The sequence below is a fragment of the Notothenia rossii genome, assembly GCF_949606895.1.
Source record: "Notothenia rossii genome assembly, chromosome: 4".
In the NCBI taxonomy this organism is placed as follows: domain Eukaryota; kingdom Metazoa; phylum Chordata; class Actinopteri; order Perciformes; family Nototheniidae; genus Notothenia; species Notothenia rossii.
Window position 1 is genome coordinate 20,450,636 of NC_136902.1, and position 16,264 is coordinate 20,466,899.

A 16,264-nucleotide genomic window follows, 5' to 3' on the forward strand; every position below is an offset into this window, starting at 1 on the left:
TTAGAGGTCACACCTCGGGTAAAGTTAGCTTTTCTCTCTTGTATTCTTTTTGAGGTGAGGCGGTAGGACTGTGTTGTTTACCTCTGCTGTCTTGGCATCTTTCTGTAGCTTGTCCAGCTGTGTGTCGTGGGCCTGGATGAAGCCTTTCAGCACCGCATGGTCATGGAGACTGCACTCTCTCCGAATCAGGTCCATGCCTTTCCCCAGCTCTCGGACATCAATCAGCACATTTTCCAGGGATACTTTGAACGCAGATAGGGAATATGTTTTATTGACAGCAAAATAAAAATAAAATCCAATATAAAAATAGGATGAGAAATGAAACTGTCTTGTTATCTGAACATGGACTTGTAGGATATCCTTAAAAAACATTTTTTTACTTTATTATCCCTGGAAAAGGGTGTATATATGTATATAGGTACATACTGTATGTATGTGTATATATATCATTTTGTTTATCTCTGTGAGTATTTAATTAAGGAATTCTAATTTTTTTCTTTATCCTGCTAATTTTGTTAGTTTTTTCGGATGTATTAAACTGTCTAATTGTTGAAATAGTAGAATAAATCAATTTTAAAAAACAACAATATACAGTATGGACGCGATTTGATGTAAATGTGAAGATACCATAACTGACATTACTATTAACTTATGAGGAATTGACGGATCTCACCTGCTGCAGCTTTATCCACATAGTTCAGTTCATTGTGGAAGTTAGCCAGTTCAGGGTACTTCTCTTTCAAAATGAGACTTATGTAGTGGAGCAATGTCATCTTCCTGTCTGTAGACTTAGTGTCCAGCAGCTGTGTACCAAGAAGAAAAGGAAAATCAGTGAGAGCACTGCACATATGAACTGCGAAATGAACTTGCTATTTTTAGTAAGGGAAAAAACTAAGCACTAGGAAAATGCTACCTATTACTCACCAGATCAAGACTTTGTAATTTGAAGCCATAAACGCAGCCTCGCTTGTCGCTGTTCATGTAGTTTCCCAAGGCTAAGATGATCTACAAGTAAACCAAAAAGAATAAATGAACATGCACTGAGAATACCAACTCTGCTGCAAAAAAACCACTAGTCAAATAAACATTTCTTACCTCAAGCACTCTTTTTAACTTTGGTGCGGATTTGACTGATCCAGAGGCAGCAATGACTGCATTGAGCTGCGGTGTGAGCATGTTAAGGTTGTCAGAAAAGTTCCCAACAAAGGTGATGATGTTCATTCTCTGTGTGAGCCTCTCAATCTTGCTGAATAACAACATGAAGCGATCTTCCTCTGTCAGCTGGTCGAGTGGACGCCGCTCCCGCTCGTACTGACGCATCACCTTCACCTCCGTCTCCGTGGGCAGGAATCGCATCAGGCACTCCACAAAATCGACGGGTAAGGCCTTGAGGTCAAACCTGAGTGAGGATAACATGTATTTAAACTATTTTCTATCTGGTCTATAGCTCAAAATGTATTTCAATATAAGGTAAAGTGCATACTTCTCTATTGATTTGCAGATCTCCTCTGAGGGCTTGTTAGCCTTCCGCAGTGTGATGGCTAAGTTCTTGGAGCGATTAGCGTCGAGAAGGCTGATCTTGTTTACCGCCTTCTGGGCTACTTTGCTCTTCGTGCAGGAAAATTCCACAATTGGACCCTGGGCTCTGGTCTTAAACAGCTCCTCAAACCTCTCCAGATCCAGCTCCTGCAGAGGGAAAGTAATTTACAACATTTATTAAAAATTTACCCATTTGCTATAATAGCTTCTTCATATGAGCTTCTAGTATTTTCTGTTAAATATTGAACAGTTATGGTTCATTTCACACAAGCAATATCTGTATTTTTGTTTTTCTTTGTGCACTTCTCATCTGTTTGGGCCGGGCATATTGCAAAGAGGTGATGTCATGTATTTCAACGCACCAATCAGGATTGATCTAATTTACCTGAACTTTTGATTGTAAACGATACAGAAGAATGTTCTTTGTCAAGACTTTAAGTCATGGGTTTTCAGGATGTTTTTAGTTTTTTGATTTGCTTGAAATACCTCCATCACACGTTCATCATCAATCTCGTTGAAGACTGTGCCATTGATCTGATTGGGCTTTAAGGCCGTCCAGTTGAACACAGGCAGGCGGAACTTGGTCTTGATGGGCTTCTTGATTCTGATAGCTATAGAAAAAATGTATATGAAAGTGTCATCTCAGTTACTTGCGGTGGAATAGAAAGCACATGTATACATAAGTATTGGTATTGGCTCTCACCTGAAAGACCCAAACTCAGGATAACTGATGGAGAAGTGCCTGGCAGAGGAGGAGCGGGAGGAGGTGGCGGGATGGGTGCACCATGGCCTGTAAAAAAAAACATTTATTAATACACTTTTCACTGGAACACTTGAAAAAAACCTGTTTAGAATTGTATTCATTTATTTATTTGTTTCATTGTGTTGTGTCTTTTAATCTGGATTATAACTTTAATTTTCTGTCTTGATTCTTTTTAGTTCTCGTTATTTTTAACCTTCTGCAAAAGAGATTTTTTTTCATCATGAAGCCTTTTCCTGCTTAGATAAAGTTGCAAATGGAGCTAAACACTGCTGTCAGTACTGTTCATCCTGTGCTATTCTGCTTGCACCCTCACACACAAAGGAAACAACTTGTATTTCCCTTTCCTGTCTGGGGTAGAAACACACGCCATCACCTGGCATGTCACGAATCAACAACGAAGTGGAACTGAAAATAGACATCCTCTGAGGGACTTCAGTCCACTTTCACATATATGTGTCACCCGACATAACCACTGTGCGTCATGGTCTGTCACCTGAAGCAGAGGGAAGAGGAGGAGGAGGCGGTGGAGGTGGAGGAGGGGGTGGAGGTGCTTCACTGGCTGGGGGTAAACTTGTGTCTAGTCCTGGTTGGATTAACCCAGCTGTTGAACCCAAAGAGAGTTGACCAATGTCTCCCAGTGGGATCCCGAGGCCACTTGTCCCAACACCACCCCCGACAACCAGAGGCTCAATGGCAATGTCTCCGTCAGCCTTCTTGTGCAGGCGGATGGTGCCTTGCTGTTCCAGCTCCAGAAGTCGCCTCTCGATGTTGACGTGTCTCTGAGAAGCGGCGTCCTTCTCCTTGATCATCCTCCTCAGGGTGGTGACCTGGGTGTTGGTCGACTCGTACGTCTCCTGGAGAGTCACCAGGGGGCGATAAAGAGCAGAAACACAATGACTTTACATGCCAAAGAAACATCCTGTTTCCTGCTGACCTAAATTGCAATCACAGCAATTTAGCTATAAGCATCTATACAGATCTCTGCTGACACAAAATGAAGGGAAGCATTTCTGGAGAGACACAGGCTAGGAAATATGACATCAGTAAGACCGGCAACTTACCCGTATTGCATGCAGGTCCTTTTCTTTCTGAAGCACCACCTTCTCCAGATCAGCCACTTTCATCATTGTTTCATTCTCAATCTCCAGCAGCTTCTCCGTGACCTGGGCGAGAAGACGGAGAGAACAACAACAGAAAGATGAGAGGAGGAGAATTCAAGAATCGATCCAGAGCATGGGCATCTTTCCCAGTTCAACTCCCTCCCACTCCCTCCCCTAGACACTGTGCATCATCAATAAGAAATAAGATATATTCAGCAGCATGACACAGCATGAGCATGACACAGCTTTCAGTTTTGTTTTTGGACAGATTACACATGTCGCATAGGAATCCCCAAAGATTCCTCACTCTCGTCCTCCCCCATCATTCCTGACCCCTGAGAAATGAGTTTGTTATGAAATTCCTCAAGTGATGTCAGATCTGCCCACAACCGTTCTATGAGAAGGTCTTTGCATAGCAGCGTGGGATACGAAGGCCACTGCCCAGAAAGAATGAGCCAAAACTAGAACAATATTAAGCTTGTTTCACACGCAGAGTTTTCCAACATTCTCCACCCCGTCATTATTCCGAACCACTTGTGAAATGCAAACACTGAGTAGATGTCTTAATCACCACGTAGAAACACGCAAGTTAAGTACATGGCTGGTGAACCACAACAATCTCATAAAGGAGAGCTGTGTTGGTGGTCTAGGCTGGGGGGTGCACTCACATGGGACAGGTGCTCCTCCAGTTCGTCCACCTTCTCCAGAGCGGCATTCTTTGTCTCCGCATCTTCCAGCAGACCACCCACGTCAAACACATTATCCAGGTAGGCCTGGATCTGCACCGACAGCTTGTCACTCTCTGTATGCTTGCTTTTCTGAAACGAGGCAGAATAAATCAGCATTGAAGACACTCTTCAGCAAATGTGGGAATAGGCTTCATCTGGGGATTGCCTTTTTCAAGGTAAGGTACGTTTATTTATATAAAACAGAGGCAATTCAAAGAGCTTTATCATCATCATTAACACTTAATAAGAAGACAAAAGAAAGGAAGACAATAACTAAAAATAATGAAATAAAAACCATGCATAAAAGAGATACAGAATAGTTTAAAAACAACATTGTAAATACAGTAGCTGCTAAAAGAAGTGAAAAGACTTCTGGGTAAGCAGCTGAAAAAAGTAATGTGTTTAGACCTCAGGTTTTCTGGAAGTTTGTTCCATTTGTGGGGTGCACAAAAACTAAAACCCATCATCCCAACCTCACCTCCAGGTAATCATCCAGCCCCAGCTTGGTGAATTCATACTGCAGATGGACTCTGAAGTTCATGTCCTCCACTGAGTGGACCACGATGTTGATGAACTGCATGCAAGCAACCTGGACCAAGGACACGGACAGATTTAGATGCAAATATATTTAAGTGGATAGATAGATGGACATGCATTCACATTATAAATAATACTCATTGATAAAACAGAGCTTATCTTACCATGTAGTCGATGTTTCCCTCCTCACAGCGGAAGTAATCCATCAGTCTCTCAAAACGATGCTTCTCCTTACACACCTGAAATTCATAAGATGTGGAAATAAAGAGGTGGTATTTTAGCGATGATTTACAAAAGTGTTATTACAAAACACTAACATGCAGAGAAACTAAATGGAAGGTCAAAGTACGTTTTTCTTTATCCTTCAATTAGGATGGTTTGCCTACTTTTTACTATTTAAAATATCATCTATTCTCCTTGTCAGTGAGATCACACATCTCTGTATTATGAGGTGTGAGTTTTTCACATGTGCCTTGAATTGATGCAATACAAGTTTTAAATATTTGGTCAAACCAACCATCAGAGGTCCTCAGAAGTCCTTTATGTATCTACTGTATTATATAATAAGACATGTCAAAACATAATACAGTAGTTTTCTATGATGAAACACATTCCAGATTCAAACAAGAGCTTAGCTGTATATAAACAGAGGACAGCTTCCTCCATTTGCAACAACAACCTCTTCTAATTCATGGGAAGTGAAGCCAGGGAAAGATAAAGACATGGGACACATTTATTTTAGCCAAATTCCTACACAAAAATGCACTGAAGGAGACGGAAAAACAAACACTGCTTTCTCTACTCTTTTTTGTCAGTCCTGTACAAATAATTTTTGACTAACTAGAAATGGTAGTAGTCCCGGTCATTATACTTGATTACAGTACAGATGTGGTTGAGTAGGTAGCCTGCTTGAGATATTTACAAAACCTGTCTGATTGAATTAATGTCTCATTTAGAAAAATACCACTACAGAAACACCATTTTGTTTTGACTGGTCGGTTGATTAGCTCGTGTCTCTCTGGGGATTTTTGACTGCGAGGTAATTGTCTTGTTCCAGAGTTTAGATGAGTGCGAGGCAGAAACCGAGAGGCTAAGCAAACCTTTGTGGTCCACCGGCTCCCACCGGGGAGTATATCCTTATCATTGTTCAAGGTTGGCTCACATCTGGTGTCCTAATGAGACTAATGACCTCAGACAGGCCACCGTAGAGCTTTGCTTACAACCTCAGTCGACATGAAATCTACCAGAGCTGCTCTACTTTCATCCCATTACACTGCTCCTTTATGCCCCCATGCACACCAGTGATGTGGGAACTGCTGGCAATTTAACTAATGTCAGCTCAAATTGTTTTTCTTTGCGCATTCAATTCTCACAGGGTAAGCCATATTGCCACCAAAAAGTAAAAGTGCAACTTGTTATGGTTCAAGTTGAAGTAAAACATTGCTTTGGGCACCTCTTTGAAGTTGTCAAACGCTGAGAGGATGATCTCGTGACCTCCTCGGACGAGACAGACCGCAGCCAGCAGCTCGAGGACCAAGGCTTTTGTCCTGGAATTACAGGAGACACGCGTTAAAACATAACTGGATAAGAGTAATACTCCAACACTTATTCTCTCAAATGAATAGGTGAAAAATAAAATGTTTTATGCAATCTCAACAGAAAAATGTACGTCTTCAGAACGTAAATACTGGAATTCCCAGGAGCAGAAATCCATAATCCATACTGAAGTCTGAAGCAAGGGCACGTCTTTATAGCTTTTTAATTGTTTACACTCCAATCCTTCATTATGAAGTGATCAGCCTTAGCGGTTTACCAGTAATCTCTCTTTAGTAAACATTCCTTTAACAGTGTGTATATACGCCTCTGATCCCCAGCTTCAGAGAGAAGCTGAGCCCCATGGAGAATGAGAGGCATATCATATGAACTGGCTGTAGGGTTCCCCCTATTGTTTGACCCAGCCCTGCGTCCATGGAGACAGGGGGGCCTCAGTTCTTACCGTGAGTTCTTATTGTTCAAGCTGAGAGCAATTTCATTGACTGCATGTGCGTGAGACATGACCATATTGAAGCCATACTGCATGAAGAAGAGAGAGAGAGAACAGGATGTGGTCAGAAAACCTAAGATCGTATTTAGCAGTTGATTGCACAGGAAACAGATAATGCTCTCGTTCATAACAGATATCTGTATCTCATGGTGTGCGGTGGCGTTACCTGGTAATTCATGATTGCTCTCAAGCACATGATGCACACGTGCACGTCATCTTTTTGGCTCACCAGGCGGGAGTTCTTGATAGTTTTGCTGGTGGAAACCGTGCCATAGCTGCAACGAATGTCAAAAGTTAATATCTGGTAGTGATTCAGTTATCAAACTTAGTGTTTATGGTAAATAGGATGTTTAACCACAGCTTGTTTCATTCATCTGCAGAATTTATCTGGTGTTCATATAACTCTTGTTTTAAGTGTGTCACGTAGGAAGAAGCAGAGAGAGAAAATTACAGAGAACAAAGTCTGACAGAAAAAACTTAGATGGCTTTTGAGGTCACAGATGCATGATGGGAAATGCCTAGTTTCCTTGCTGCTGTCAACAGACCAAGGTCTCTGCACACATACAGCTGTAATGCAACTGCACTGCCCAGTCATCCCCATGTGCATATAATATAACCTTTCTTGTTCCGTTTATAAATGGCTTTTACAGTATGTGGTGACCCAGCGTTTCTGAATCCTATACGTACAGCCTATGTGATACATAGAGTTATACTAATACAGATTCAGAAGTAATCTTAACAGTATAAAGGCTGATGTTTCCTTCTGAAATATGTTTCTTTGTAATCACACTTCACATCTTGTGTCTCTTTATCTCCTGTTAGTGTGTGGTTGAATAATGAAGAACACAACTGTCCAGCATATTCTGCAGCTCACAGCTGCCTCTCATTTGAAGACAGTGCGGATGCACATCTGGACAGATGAGGGAGGAGAGAGATCCATAATGCAAAGATTTGAGTATCTATGTCTGATACAGTTCTTCCTCTGATTGAGTTTGTGCAGAGCCTTGAGGTGAGGAGAGAGGTCAGCAGACTCATTAACCATTCAGGCAGCGTCCTGCAACAAAACAGCACCAAGACAACTGGCTGGCATGCTAACACATAGCATTAAAAGATTAGCAGAGCGAGGCAATACCAGGGATAGGTAACAGCGGGGAAGCTTTAGCAGTACGTACCGGAGGACAGACTGGCGGGCGGAGCGCACCAGGGTGTTGCAGAAGGGCTGGGTGCTGTTGTGGTGCAGATCCTCTATGGACCTGCTCCAAGATTTAGTCTTGTCCAAGAAGCCTTCCTCCCCATTTTCCAGGCCCTCAAAATCCAACCTGAGCCACATACAGACAGATAGACAAGCCAGCACAGAGGCGAAGGGGGGGGGGGGGGGGGGGGGAGATGAGAGGCACGGGGGAGGTTAGGTCAGCAAGGCAGCTTGGAGAGCCAGGGGTTATCACAAGGACTGTCATCGAGCTGCATGATAAAGCTCAGCACACAGACTCTGCCCCATTCAGGCAGGGTATAGCTCAGCACCACACCACATAGCATCTACCCAGATATGCATTCAGTTTGCCGGGTAAACCAAAAGACATTCAACCCATCCAAAGAGTGCAACTTGCAAAACGCACATTTTTAGACGCACAAGCAGTTTATTACAGGCTCCAGAGGACATGATGCCAACCCTAGTTGTTTTGGAAGCTTTTTTGGGCTATATGAGAGAAGTGTGTGTGTTTGTATAAAGTGTGTTTTTATAATACTCACATGACAGCACACTGGGCAAAGGAGAGGTACTCCACCAGGACGTCAAGACCTCTGTTCTCATCATTGAGGAACTCCCTGACCCACCTGTGACGCACAGGAACAGAGAGGAGTTAACAGGGCAGCAAATCAAGAACACACCCTTATCCTTTTAGGACAGGACAACATTTTACACAATTATTTTTGATGGATCATAGTATAAAAACAAAGAGGTAAAATAGCGATTGGTGTAATTTTCTAAGAACCATAAACGTTTTCTGATTTTTCTTTAAAAAAAGATTCAATAGCAATTTCACTAAACGATTAGATTGTAGCAATGTCACCATTTGCCAATGACTCAGCAATGATTCGGTAAGTATAGTGTTACCATAACTGATCAAAATAATGAAAACTACAAAAATAGGATCCTAGTGGAAAGTGGAATTATTCTTTGAGGCAGCTCTGAGGGGGGTCTGCCCTCCCCGGAGTGAAGGATCTTGGCAGGAATGTCGTGGAAAGTAAACCAGAGCAAGGCTTCAGATTTCCACCACATTTAACTCTTTTTTTGGAGAGAGAAACAACTCCAAACAAAGGAATTACCATTGCGATGAGAGGAAGAATGTGGAGGGCATATGGCTGAGGGAGTGGGGCTCAGGTCGAACCCCTGACAGTCAACAGTATTTAGTCTGCCTCCCCCACGGACCCCCTTCACCTCCTCCCCACTTCTTCAGAGAACTACAGTGGGGGGGACAGGATTGGGGTAAAAGGTTCTTAAAATAGTCTTGGATAGCTGGTTAGGATGACAGGAAAGCAATCAAGAGCCTTGAAGTAGCAGAAGGAGGGAGGGAGGGAGGGAGGAAGGAAGGGAAGGAAAGGGAAAAGGGGTGAGGAGAAGAACTAAGGAAAGCAAACAAAGCAGTAAGAAGATTGGGTGCAGGAGGGAAGAAAGGGGGGGGGTGGACAAGAAGGCGGGCTTGATCATCAGTTTCCTGTCTACCACCACCCCTCCCTCTCCTTTCTCCCTCCTTCCCTCTGACCCCTTCCTCTCTACCTCCCTTCACTTCTCTCCAACCAGTTGCTATTTCAGATTTTCTTGGCAATTTCTGGAATAACACATCAGAACGGGCTCAGGATTCATACACACACAATAAAGCAGCATCTGCTAAATCCCATCCACCGAAAAGCTTCTGAAAATAGTTTCCTTGCCTGAGAGTCTTTCTGGGAAACACATTGAAACAGACCTTTATTAATGAGGCCTAATAGGATATGAGTTCAACTTGGAGCTCAGTGAATACTATGACAAATCAAAGCCTCTTTTACAGGCTACTCTCTGATGGGAATTCAGAGGCAAGTCACAGCAGCACATTTTGAATATGAAAGTATCTGTGTGATTCATATCATCAAGTCAAGGATCACGTCTGCAACAATGAAGATAAAGACAGGCTTTACATAACATCCACAAACACAGTGCGTGTGTATTGAACTGCGCAGTATTGAATGTCTCTGACAAAATATGACAACACAATAGAAAAGGATTGTTTGCTTTAAAATGCGAAAAATGTGTAAACATGAAAGTATCCTTGTGTGTGTTTTTGTGCCTTGTTCAGCATTGGTCAGCCAGGCTTCCTGTCCCTCTGGCACACACAACAAAGCTTCCTGCTCAACACTATGGGGGAGTGGACGAGGCAGCACAATGGCTACCATCTGGGCATTATGAGGAGAAGCTCTATGAAGTGGAGCTGTAGAGCTTGGCAAGTTGAAACAATGGGGGATATCTGGGCACCAGAAAGAGCTCTGGGTCCCTGCAGCAGCACGAGCACAGAAAGGACTATTCTTTACCAGGGGAAAAATGTGGTTTCCTTACGCTGTGTGCACCATTAAAGAGATCTGTGTAATTTACGGGGAGAGACAGGTAATGATTACCCAATGTGGTTGGTCCTCAGTGAGATCTCCAGCTCCCTCAGGACTTTTGTAGACTCCTGCACCCGTCTGCGAAACTTCTGCAACACATAATGAAGGAGAAATGTCATTGAACATGTACTCAAGCAGAGATATGAGTATCCCAGAGGTCTGGACTGGTTCCTTCACGTTTTCTACAGACTCATGGATTTTTTTTAAATATTCCAACGTGTAGTCTTCAGCCCCACAACAGACAGTGTCTGACTTTAGGAGCCTTTTTCACATATGGAGTAGTGCACATGTAAACACACTGTGATCTGTACAATTGTTCGAGTTCCCCTTAATGTGGACACTGAATTTGAAAGGTCATCGGTACTTTCCCACCTTTCGTGTGACTCCAGGGTCTAAGTATCCTCGTAGCTTCTGGATGTAGGTGTGAGGCGGATTCTTCACCTGAAATCTCTCCTGAGGATACACAACAGAGTAAGCATTGTAGTGAGCAGTTATATAAAGGCATTGTGATGGTGCAGCATGAGGAAAGGGATAACAGCAGGTGTGTGTACAGTGTGAGCGCTGGTTTTGTTGTTCATGAATAAGAGTTTATGAATGCACCTGGTCGCAGATCAGGTCCCACTTCTTGTCGTTGTCGTATTGTCTGAGGAGCCGTGCTTTGTCTGGAGGCAAGTTCATAGAATTCTACAAATGAAAATAATGTAAGCGTTAGTTTCATTAATAACCAGACATTTCCCTTTTTCAGTTTATTTGACTGTGTGTCAGATACTGGGTCTTTGGCGCCTGACATTTTTTAGGGACACCATGACCTCACTTCCTGTGTTGACACTCCGCATCCTGCCGCAGGAGATGAGCTGCATCTCCTCTGCAAACTCAAGTCTCGGTATCACTCAGGCTTTTAACCACAACAAGCCACTACCAGAGTACAGGTCTATTCCCAGACCCGTCAGATAATCCAGTCGTAAAACACTTGAACGCCACGCGAGACCTCCTGAGGCAGCCCCTTTACTGCGGCTCAAATTAAACCCTAAAGGCTCTAATTTGTGTTTGGAGACCAACCAACGTAAGCACTCCTCTTGACAACAGTACAAAAATAACACAAACAATATGAAACCGTCTTTGACTAATCACTTCCTCGTCTGAGCCAAGATCTTGTAAACAGCGGTTGATGCTTAAATCTTAAAAATGAGGAAGCACAACAATAGGAAGGAGCTGCCCCTGAAACTGATAACCTCAGCGATTATTTTCACGAGACATGAGGGATTGTTTGAACTTGGAACCGTCATTTACCCCCTGCATCAAGTGAACCCGGCCTCAAACGTCCTGTCAGCTTGAACTTTAACCTGCAGCTATAACTCAGCCTCTCGTGTAAAACACAGCACCCTGTTAACCCATCTCAGGCAAGATGTGCTGCTCACACTGGCATTTTCCCACTGGTGGAGGTTTGGACGGATGGAAAATTACATATTCCTGTTCCAATGACAACAACGCAGTCAGTGGTGAGGGTGGAAAATGACATGTGAGTATTTTTAAAATAGGTTTTCCACATCAGGACCACATTGTTCACTCTATCAGCACATCACGAGTCATGTTGTCAGAGACTGAGGACACTGAGGTGAAGAAAATGGTGGGTCTGTATTTCCTGACAAATTACTCCTCTGCCAAGGAGGTTAAGTTTTTAGTTTGGTTTGTTTGTTCGTCTGTTAGTTTGTCAGCAGGATTACAAAAAGATTCTTGCTCAATTTCATGAAACTTGGTGAAAGAGTTTAACGTTTTCGACCAGACACAAATCATTGGAGGCATAAACAGATTATTATGTAACATTAACATTGGAAGGAATGGCACTGCAAGGCAGACTTATTAATACATAAAACCTATTTAAACTGTTGTTGAATGCCCTTCAAAATGTGAAAATGCAATGCCTGACAGAGCTTAAACTGTAGAGTAGTACATTGCAGAGATTTTGCATAGGGGCCTTCGACATAACCTGATTTATAAATCCCTTGCAAGAGAAAAGACATGCATACCAGATGTCAAGTATTACAGGAGAAATATGTCTGTTTATAGTAGTAGTTTATTGAAGTACATTTTTTCTCTCGTCTGACCCCAAAGCGGCTCTCTCTTCCTTCGTCTTTCCTGGGAGAAATCTACGAAATGATCTTTAGGAAAGTCATAATAGGAAATGAAGAGTAGTTTCTCCTAGGGCTGCTCGATTATGGCAAAAATCATAATCTCGATTATTTGGGTCAATAATTGATAATAATTGATAAAATAATTGATTATTAAAAACGATTATCCATTTACTTGATTAGTTGATTACCCTGAACTTTAAGTATAATTCAATTGAAAACCAATAAAAAAAAAATATATATATATATTTCTTTTTTTTAAAGAAATAATAATAAAAGAAATAATAAAAATAATCGTTTTATTTTGATTATGTTATTTTCATAATCGTTTCAAGCCAAAAATCGTAATTGCGATTAAAATACGATTAATTGAGAAGCCCTAGTTTCTCCCTTATGTTTGTCTCTGAGTATTTTTATCCTAGAGTGGACGCTACTGTAGTCATCATTTATCACTGATAAGTTGTGCTAGTACAGTAATTAGTAACCTCTCATTGGGGATCAAAAGAAACAGAAATATTTGAAAAAGAAAACACATATTAAGAGCGTTTACTTTTTCATTTAGGACTCAATGAATTATAACTCATTAAATAATGTATGGATAGAGATCTTTGGGATTTACTGTAGAGCTAAAACGATGAGTTGATTCATTTATGAGTTGATTTCCAAAGAACATATTTAGCAACTATTATGAAAATGGACTAATGGTTTCATTTCTTTCAAGCAATGAGTACAAATACTTGCTGGTTGCAGCTTTTCCGATGTGTTGTTTGCATGATGTTCCCTGTGTCAATAAGGCATTCAAAGACATCATCTTAGGCTCTGGGAACCAATGGCTGAATGTTTTATTGACAAAGAAATTAATGAATAAATCAAAAGAGAGAACAGATTCATCAGTATTAAAAATAATAAATTGCAGCAGCTCTTAGTAACTGTATCTAGGAATATAACGTTTGACCTGAGCCCACCGAGAATTAAGGGATTGCCCCTTAGGCTAAGTCATAATGAAATAATGACTTTAAAGTACCAATAGCACTAGGTGGATATCTTTAAACTACTCCAGATTTTGTTTCTCTTGAATTGATTTAAATACCTGGGTGGTAAATGAAAAAATAAGCCCAGATATCTGCTCCAGCATCTGTCCAGGCCCAAAGCCTCGTACGATTTGTTTTCTTGGTCAGTCATGCATACTAAAGTAGAACTGCGGGGCAAACAGGCAAAGAGCAAGGCCTCCTTTTGTAGTAACTTAATTCAGAATGACTGGAAAACATGCAGACCAGACGGACGCAGATGTTCATCCATATAGACAAAAGGAGCAAAATTAAGTCAAAACCTGCCGACTGTTATTGGATTTAGAGTTTTGACAACATGAATTAAAAGTGAAAGAAGTGTAGCGTTTCAGTTAGCGATCAGTAAATGCAATATTCGAGCCATGAGGACACATACAACACTTTAATATTTGGTATAAAGGTTAGTCTCTGTCAGTTGGAGCCTGACGTAATGTCAACAAATACAGGTGGGACCGGAGCAGATGTGATGAGCTTCAAATGTTACAGGTATTAAAGTTTTCCTGGGATGACAGGGGGGGTAGAGAAGAGGTTTCTCCAGCGACAGAGCAATAGGCAGAGGGGATGTTTCCTTTCTGACTTGATTTGGGTAATTTGAGCCAAGTAACCCAATTAAACTAATTTCATTTCACTTTCTCCCACAGTGATATAATCTTGCCCTTCCTGTGTTCATAAGAAGCTCAAAGAAGTAGCTTCATTGGGGGAGAGGGAGCTGCAGTACTTAATCATTTGGGATTCTTCTGCCCATATTAGGGGTAAAATACTGCAGAAATGCCAACAATGTTTGTAGTTCATATGTTGCCATGTTGCCCACATATGCTCTCCTCCAGCAAGGCTTTTCTTGTTTAACCTGAGACTGGCTTGACAAAAGATTCAATGTGGCGCTTTGTTATGATTTGGTGCTGTGCCATTCCCATCCTTTGACATTTGAGCTATTTTTTTCCACATAGAAATGTGCTAACAATGGCTGGTGGGCAGGGTCAGCGTATGCCCCCTGGTGCTGTGTGGAGCAAAATCCGGCTAACACAACACCAGCACACTGCACAACCAGATGAACTGGTTCTATTATCAACACCATCTACCCAATCAGGAGGGGCCCATTGTGAGCCAGAACTGGAGGCAGAGTTTGCAAACAGAGAAAAAAACCTTCCATTGTATTAACCTTTATCATAGTTTACTTGTTTGAAAACAATATTAACTTTGTTTGCTTTTTAAATAGAGATCTCTAGCACACAGTGATCAAATATTAATGGAGAAAGAAAGATGTAGGCTAATAATGAATAGAATAAGGTTGAAAATTGATCAAAATTCATTGAGATTTATTTATTTGCTTTTCGTGATATAAGATGTGGTTTTGAGAAGCAATGATGACACCAATACAGACTAAATAATGTAATAATTGCTGAAAAAAATAAAGTATTTACCATTTAACTGATAGAAGAATGTGATCCAGTACAAGACAAATAACAGGTAAATAATCCCAAAAAGTTCAATATTTTGGACAAACAAACAAGTACACAAAATGGGTTTTGGGTAGATGTAGTTTGTGTAGGAGAATTAAATAGGAGTAACACCGACCAACAGAGAGATATCTGAGCTGTAGACTAAGGAAGACAGAGGTTTTAAAGACTCAAAAGTTAAAGTCGTTGAGGGGGTCGGGTTGCAGGTTAAGGAGACTGAGGAGTCCAGGAGAGCCATCAGGGACTCAGCAGAGCGCTCAGGTCACGCACCGACCCCCACAACCGAGGGTGGGGGGGATGCTGCAGAGCCCACGGTCACCTCAGACATCAGTCAACAGAGCATCTGCCCAGAACTAGACAGCTTCCTAATCCAAACTGATTTACAATTAGCCTTGACTTAAGTTTATGACTAGAAACTCCAACCAGAGGCTCCCAGAGAGACAAATGGAAAAGAGTGACGGCATGTTTCCTCCTGATCTTTTTCACAGCTTCACACTTTCAGTCAGGATAAGACATAACACTGCCATACCTCAATCTAAATGACAATTTGTTTAACAGCCGTCAGCATGTGTTTTTTTTGTGGTCACTAGTTCCTAAAGTTGTTCAAAAGGTTTTTTCCAGTCATGCAATAGAAGGCTTTTTGATAAATGTTTTTGGCTTTGTTTTACTTCAAAATCCTGGAAGCGAAAGCTAAATTAACTTTTTGACAAGTATTCACTTTGTATGATATTGTGAATGTCTTTATCATTGGAGGTCTGACAATGATGATGATTGTGAAATTGTGTTTTTTTCGTTTTGTTAAAAAAAGGAATTGTGCCTTGAAACTGTGGTTAAGGCCCATCTAAGCAGATGCATTAAATATGATTCTCTTTTTTGAGAGTGGGTTGGAAACTCCAGATTTTTTTTTTCTACTTTTACACAGGCCAGACTCTGTTGTCATCAGCTCAGCAGGAAAGGAGAGGGAGGCTAAAGATCTCCCTATGGCCGACGAGCACAGTTCAGACATTGAGACCCAAACAGTCCTCTTTACCCCCAAATAGGCTGAGTCTGCTCATCGGGGTGGGGTCCTGGAAAAAGGGACTGGACAGGGACATAATTGATAGTCACAGCAACACAAAACAAATAGAGAAAAAACAACAATAAAAGATGAAAGTCTTAATACTAAAGAAATCCTCTGACCTTTTGTATGGACCTTTTAGTTGAGATTTTTGAAACGTAATAGTTAATGTTATATTATTGTTACAGCTTTAGCAGATTAAGCCTA

General features: G+C 41.5%; 1 protein-coding gene across 5 annotated transcripts in view; it reads right to left on the reverse strand.

Annotated features, from left to right (window-relative positions):
- The window catches only part of fmnl3 (formin-like 3), a 31,039-nt gene that overhangs the window by 5,761 nt on the left and 9,014 nt on the right, over nucleotides 1-16,264 (reverse strand). For 3 of the 5 annotated variants that reach the window (XM_079673971.1, XM_079673970.1, XM_079673969.1), the window contains exons 2-21: nucleotides 10,948-11,031; nucleotides 10,720-10,800; nucleotides 10,360-10,436; nucleotides 8,461-8,544; nucleotides 7,884-8,030; nucleotides 6,878-6,986; nucleotides 6,664-6,740; nucleotides 6,121-6,214; nucleotides 4,832-4,906; nucleotides 4,609-4,719; nucleotides 4,071-4,220; nucleotides 3,364-3,465; nucleotides 2,796-3,156; nucleotides 2,243-2,329; nucleotides 2,026-2,150; nucleotides 1,484-1,686; nucleotides 1,096-1,399; nucleotides 925-1,005; nucleotides 674-803; nucleotides 82-242 (exon numbers count right to left, since the gene is read on the reverse strand). In XM_079673971.1, the coding sequence (XP_079530097.1) occupies nucleotides 82-242; nucleotides 674-803; nucleotides 925-1,005; nucleotides 1,096-1,399; nucleotides 1,484-1,686; nucleotides 2,026-2,150; nucleotides 2,243-2,329; nucleotides 2,796-3,156; nucleotides 3,364-3,465; nucleotides 4,071-4,220; nucleotides 4,609-4,719; nucleotides 4,832-4,906; nucleotides 6,121-6,214; nucleotides 6,664-6,740; nucleotides 6,878-6,986; nucleotides 7,884-8,030; nucleotides 8,461-8,544; nucleotides 10,360-10,436; nucleotides 10,720-10,800; nucleotides 10,948-11,031 (2,643 nt within the window). The remainder of the gene's footprint in view (nucleotides 1-81; nucleotides 243-673; nucleotides 804-924; nucleotides 1,006-1,095; nucleotides 1,400-1,483; nucleotides 1,687-2,025; nucleotides 2,151-2,242; nucleotides 2,330-2,795; nucleotides 3,157-3,363; nucleotides 3,466-4,070; nucleotides 4,221-4,608; nucleotides 4,720-4,831; nucleotides 4,907-6,120; nucleotides 6,215-6,663; nucleotides 6,741-6,877; nucleotides 6,987-7,883; nucleotides 8,031-8,460; nucleotides 8,545-10,359; nucleotides 10,437-10,719; nucleotides 10,801-10,947; nucleotides 11,032-16,264) is intronic. The other 2 variants (XM_079673973.1, XM_079673972.1) reach the window with 1 other exon arrangement.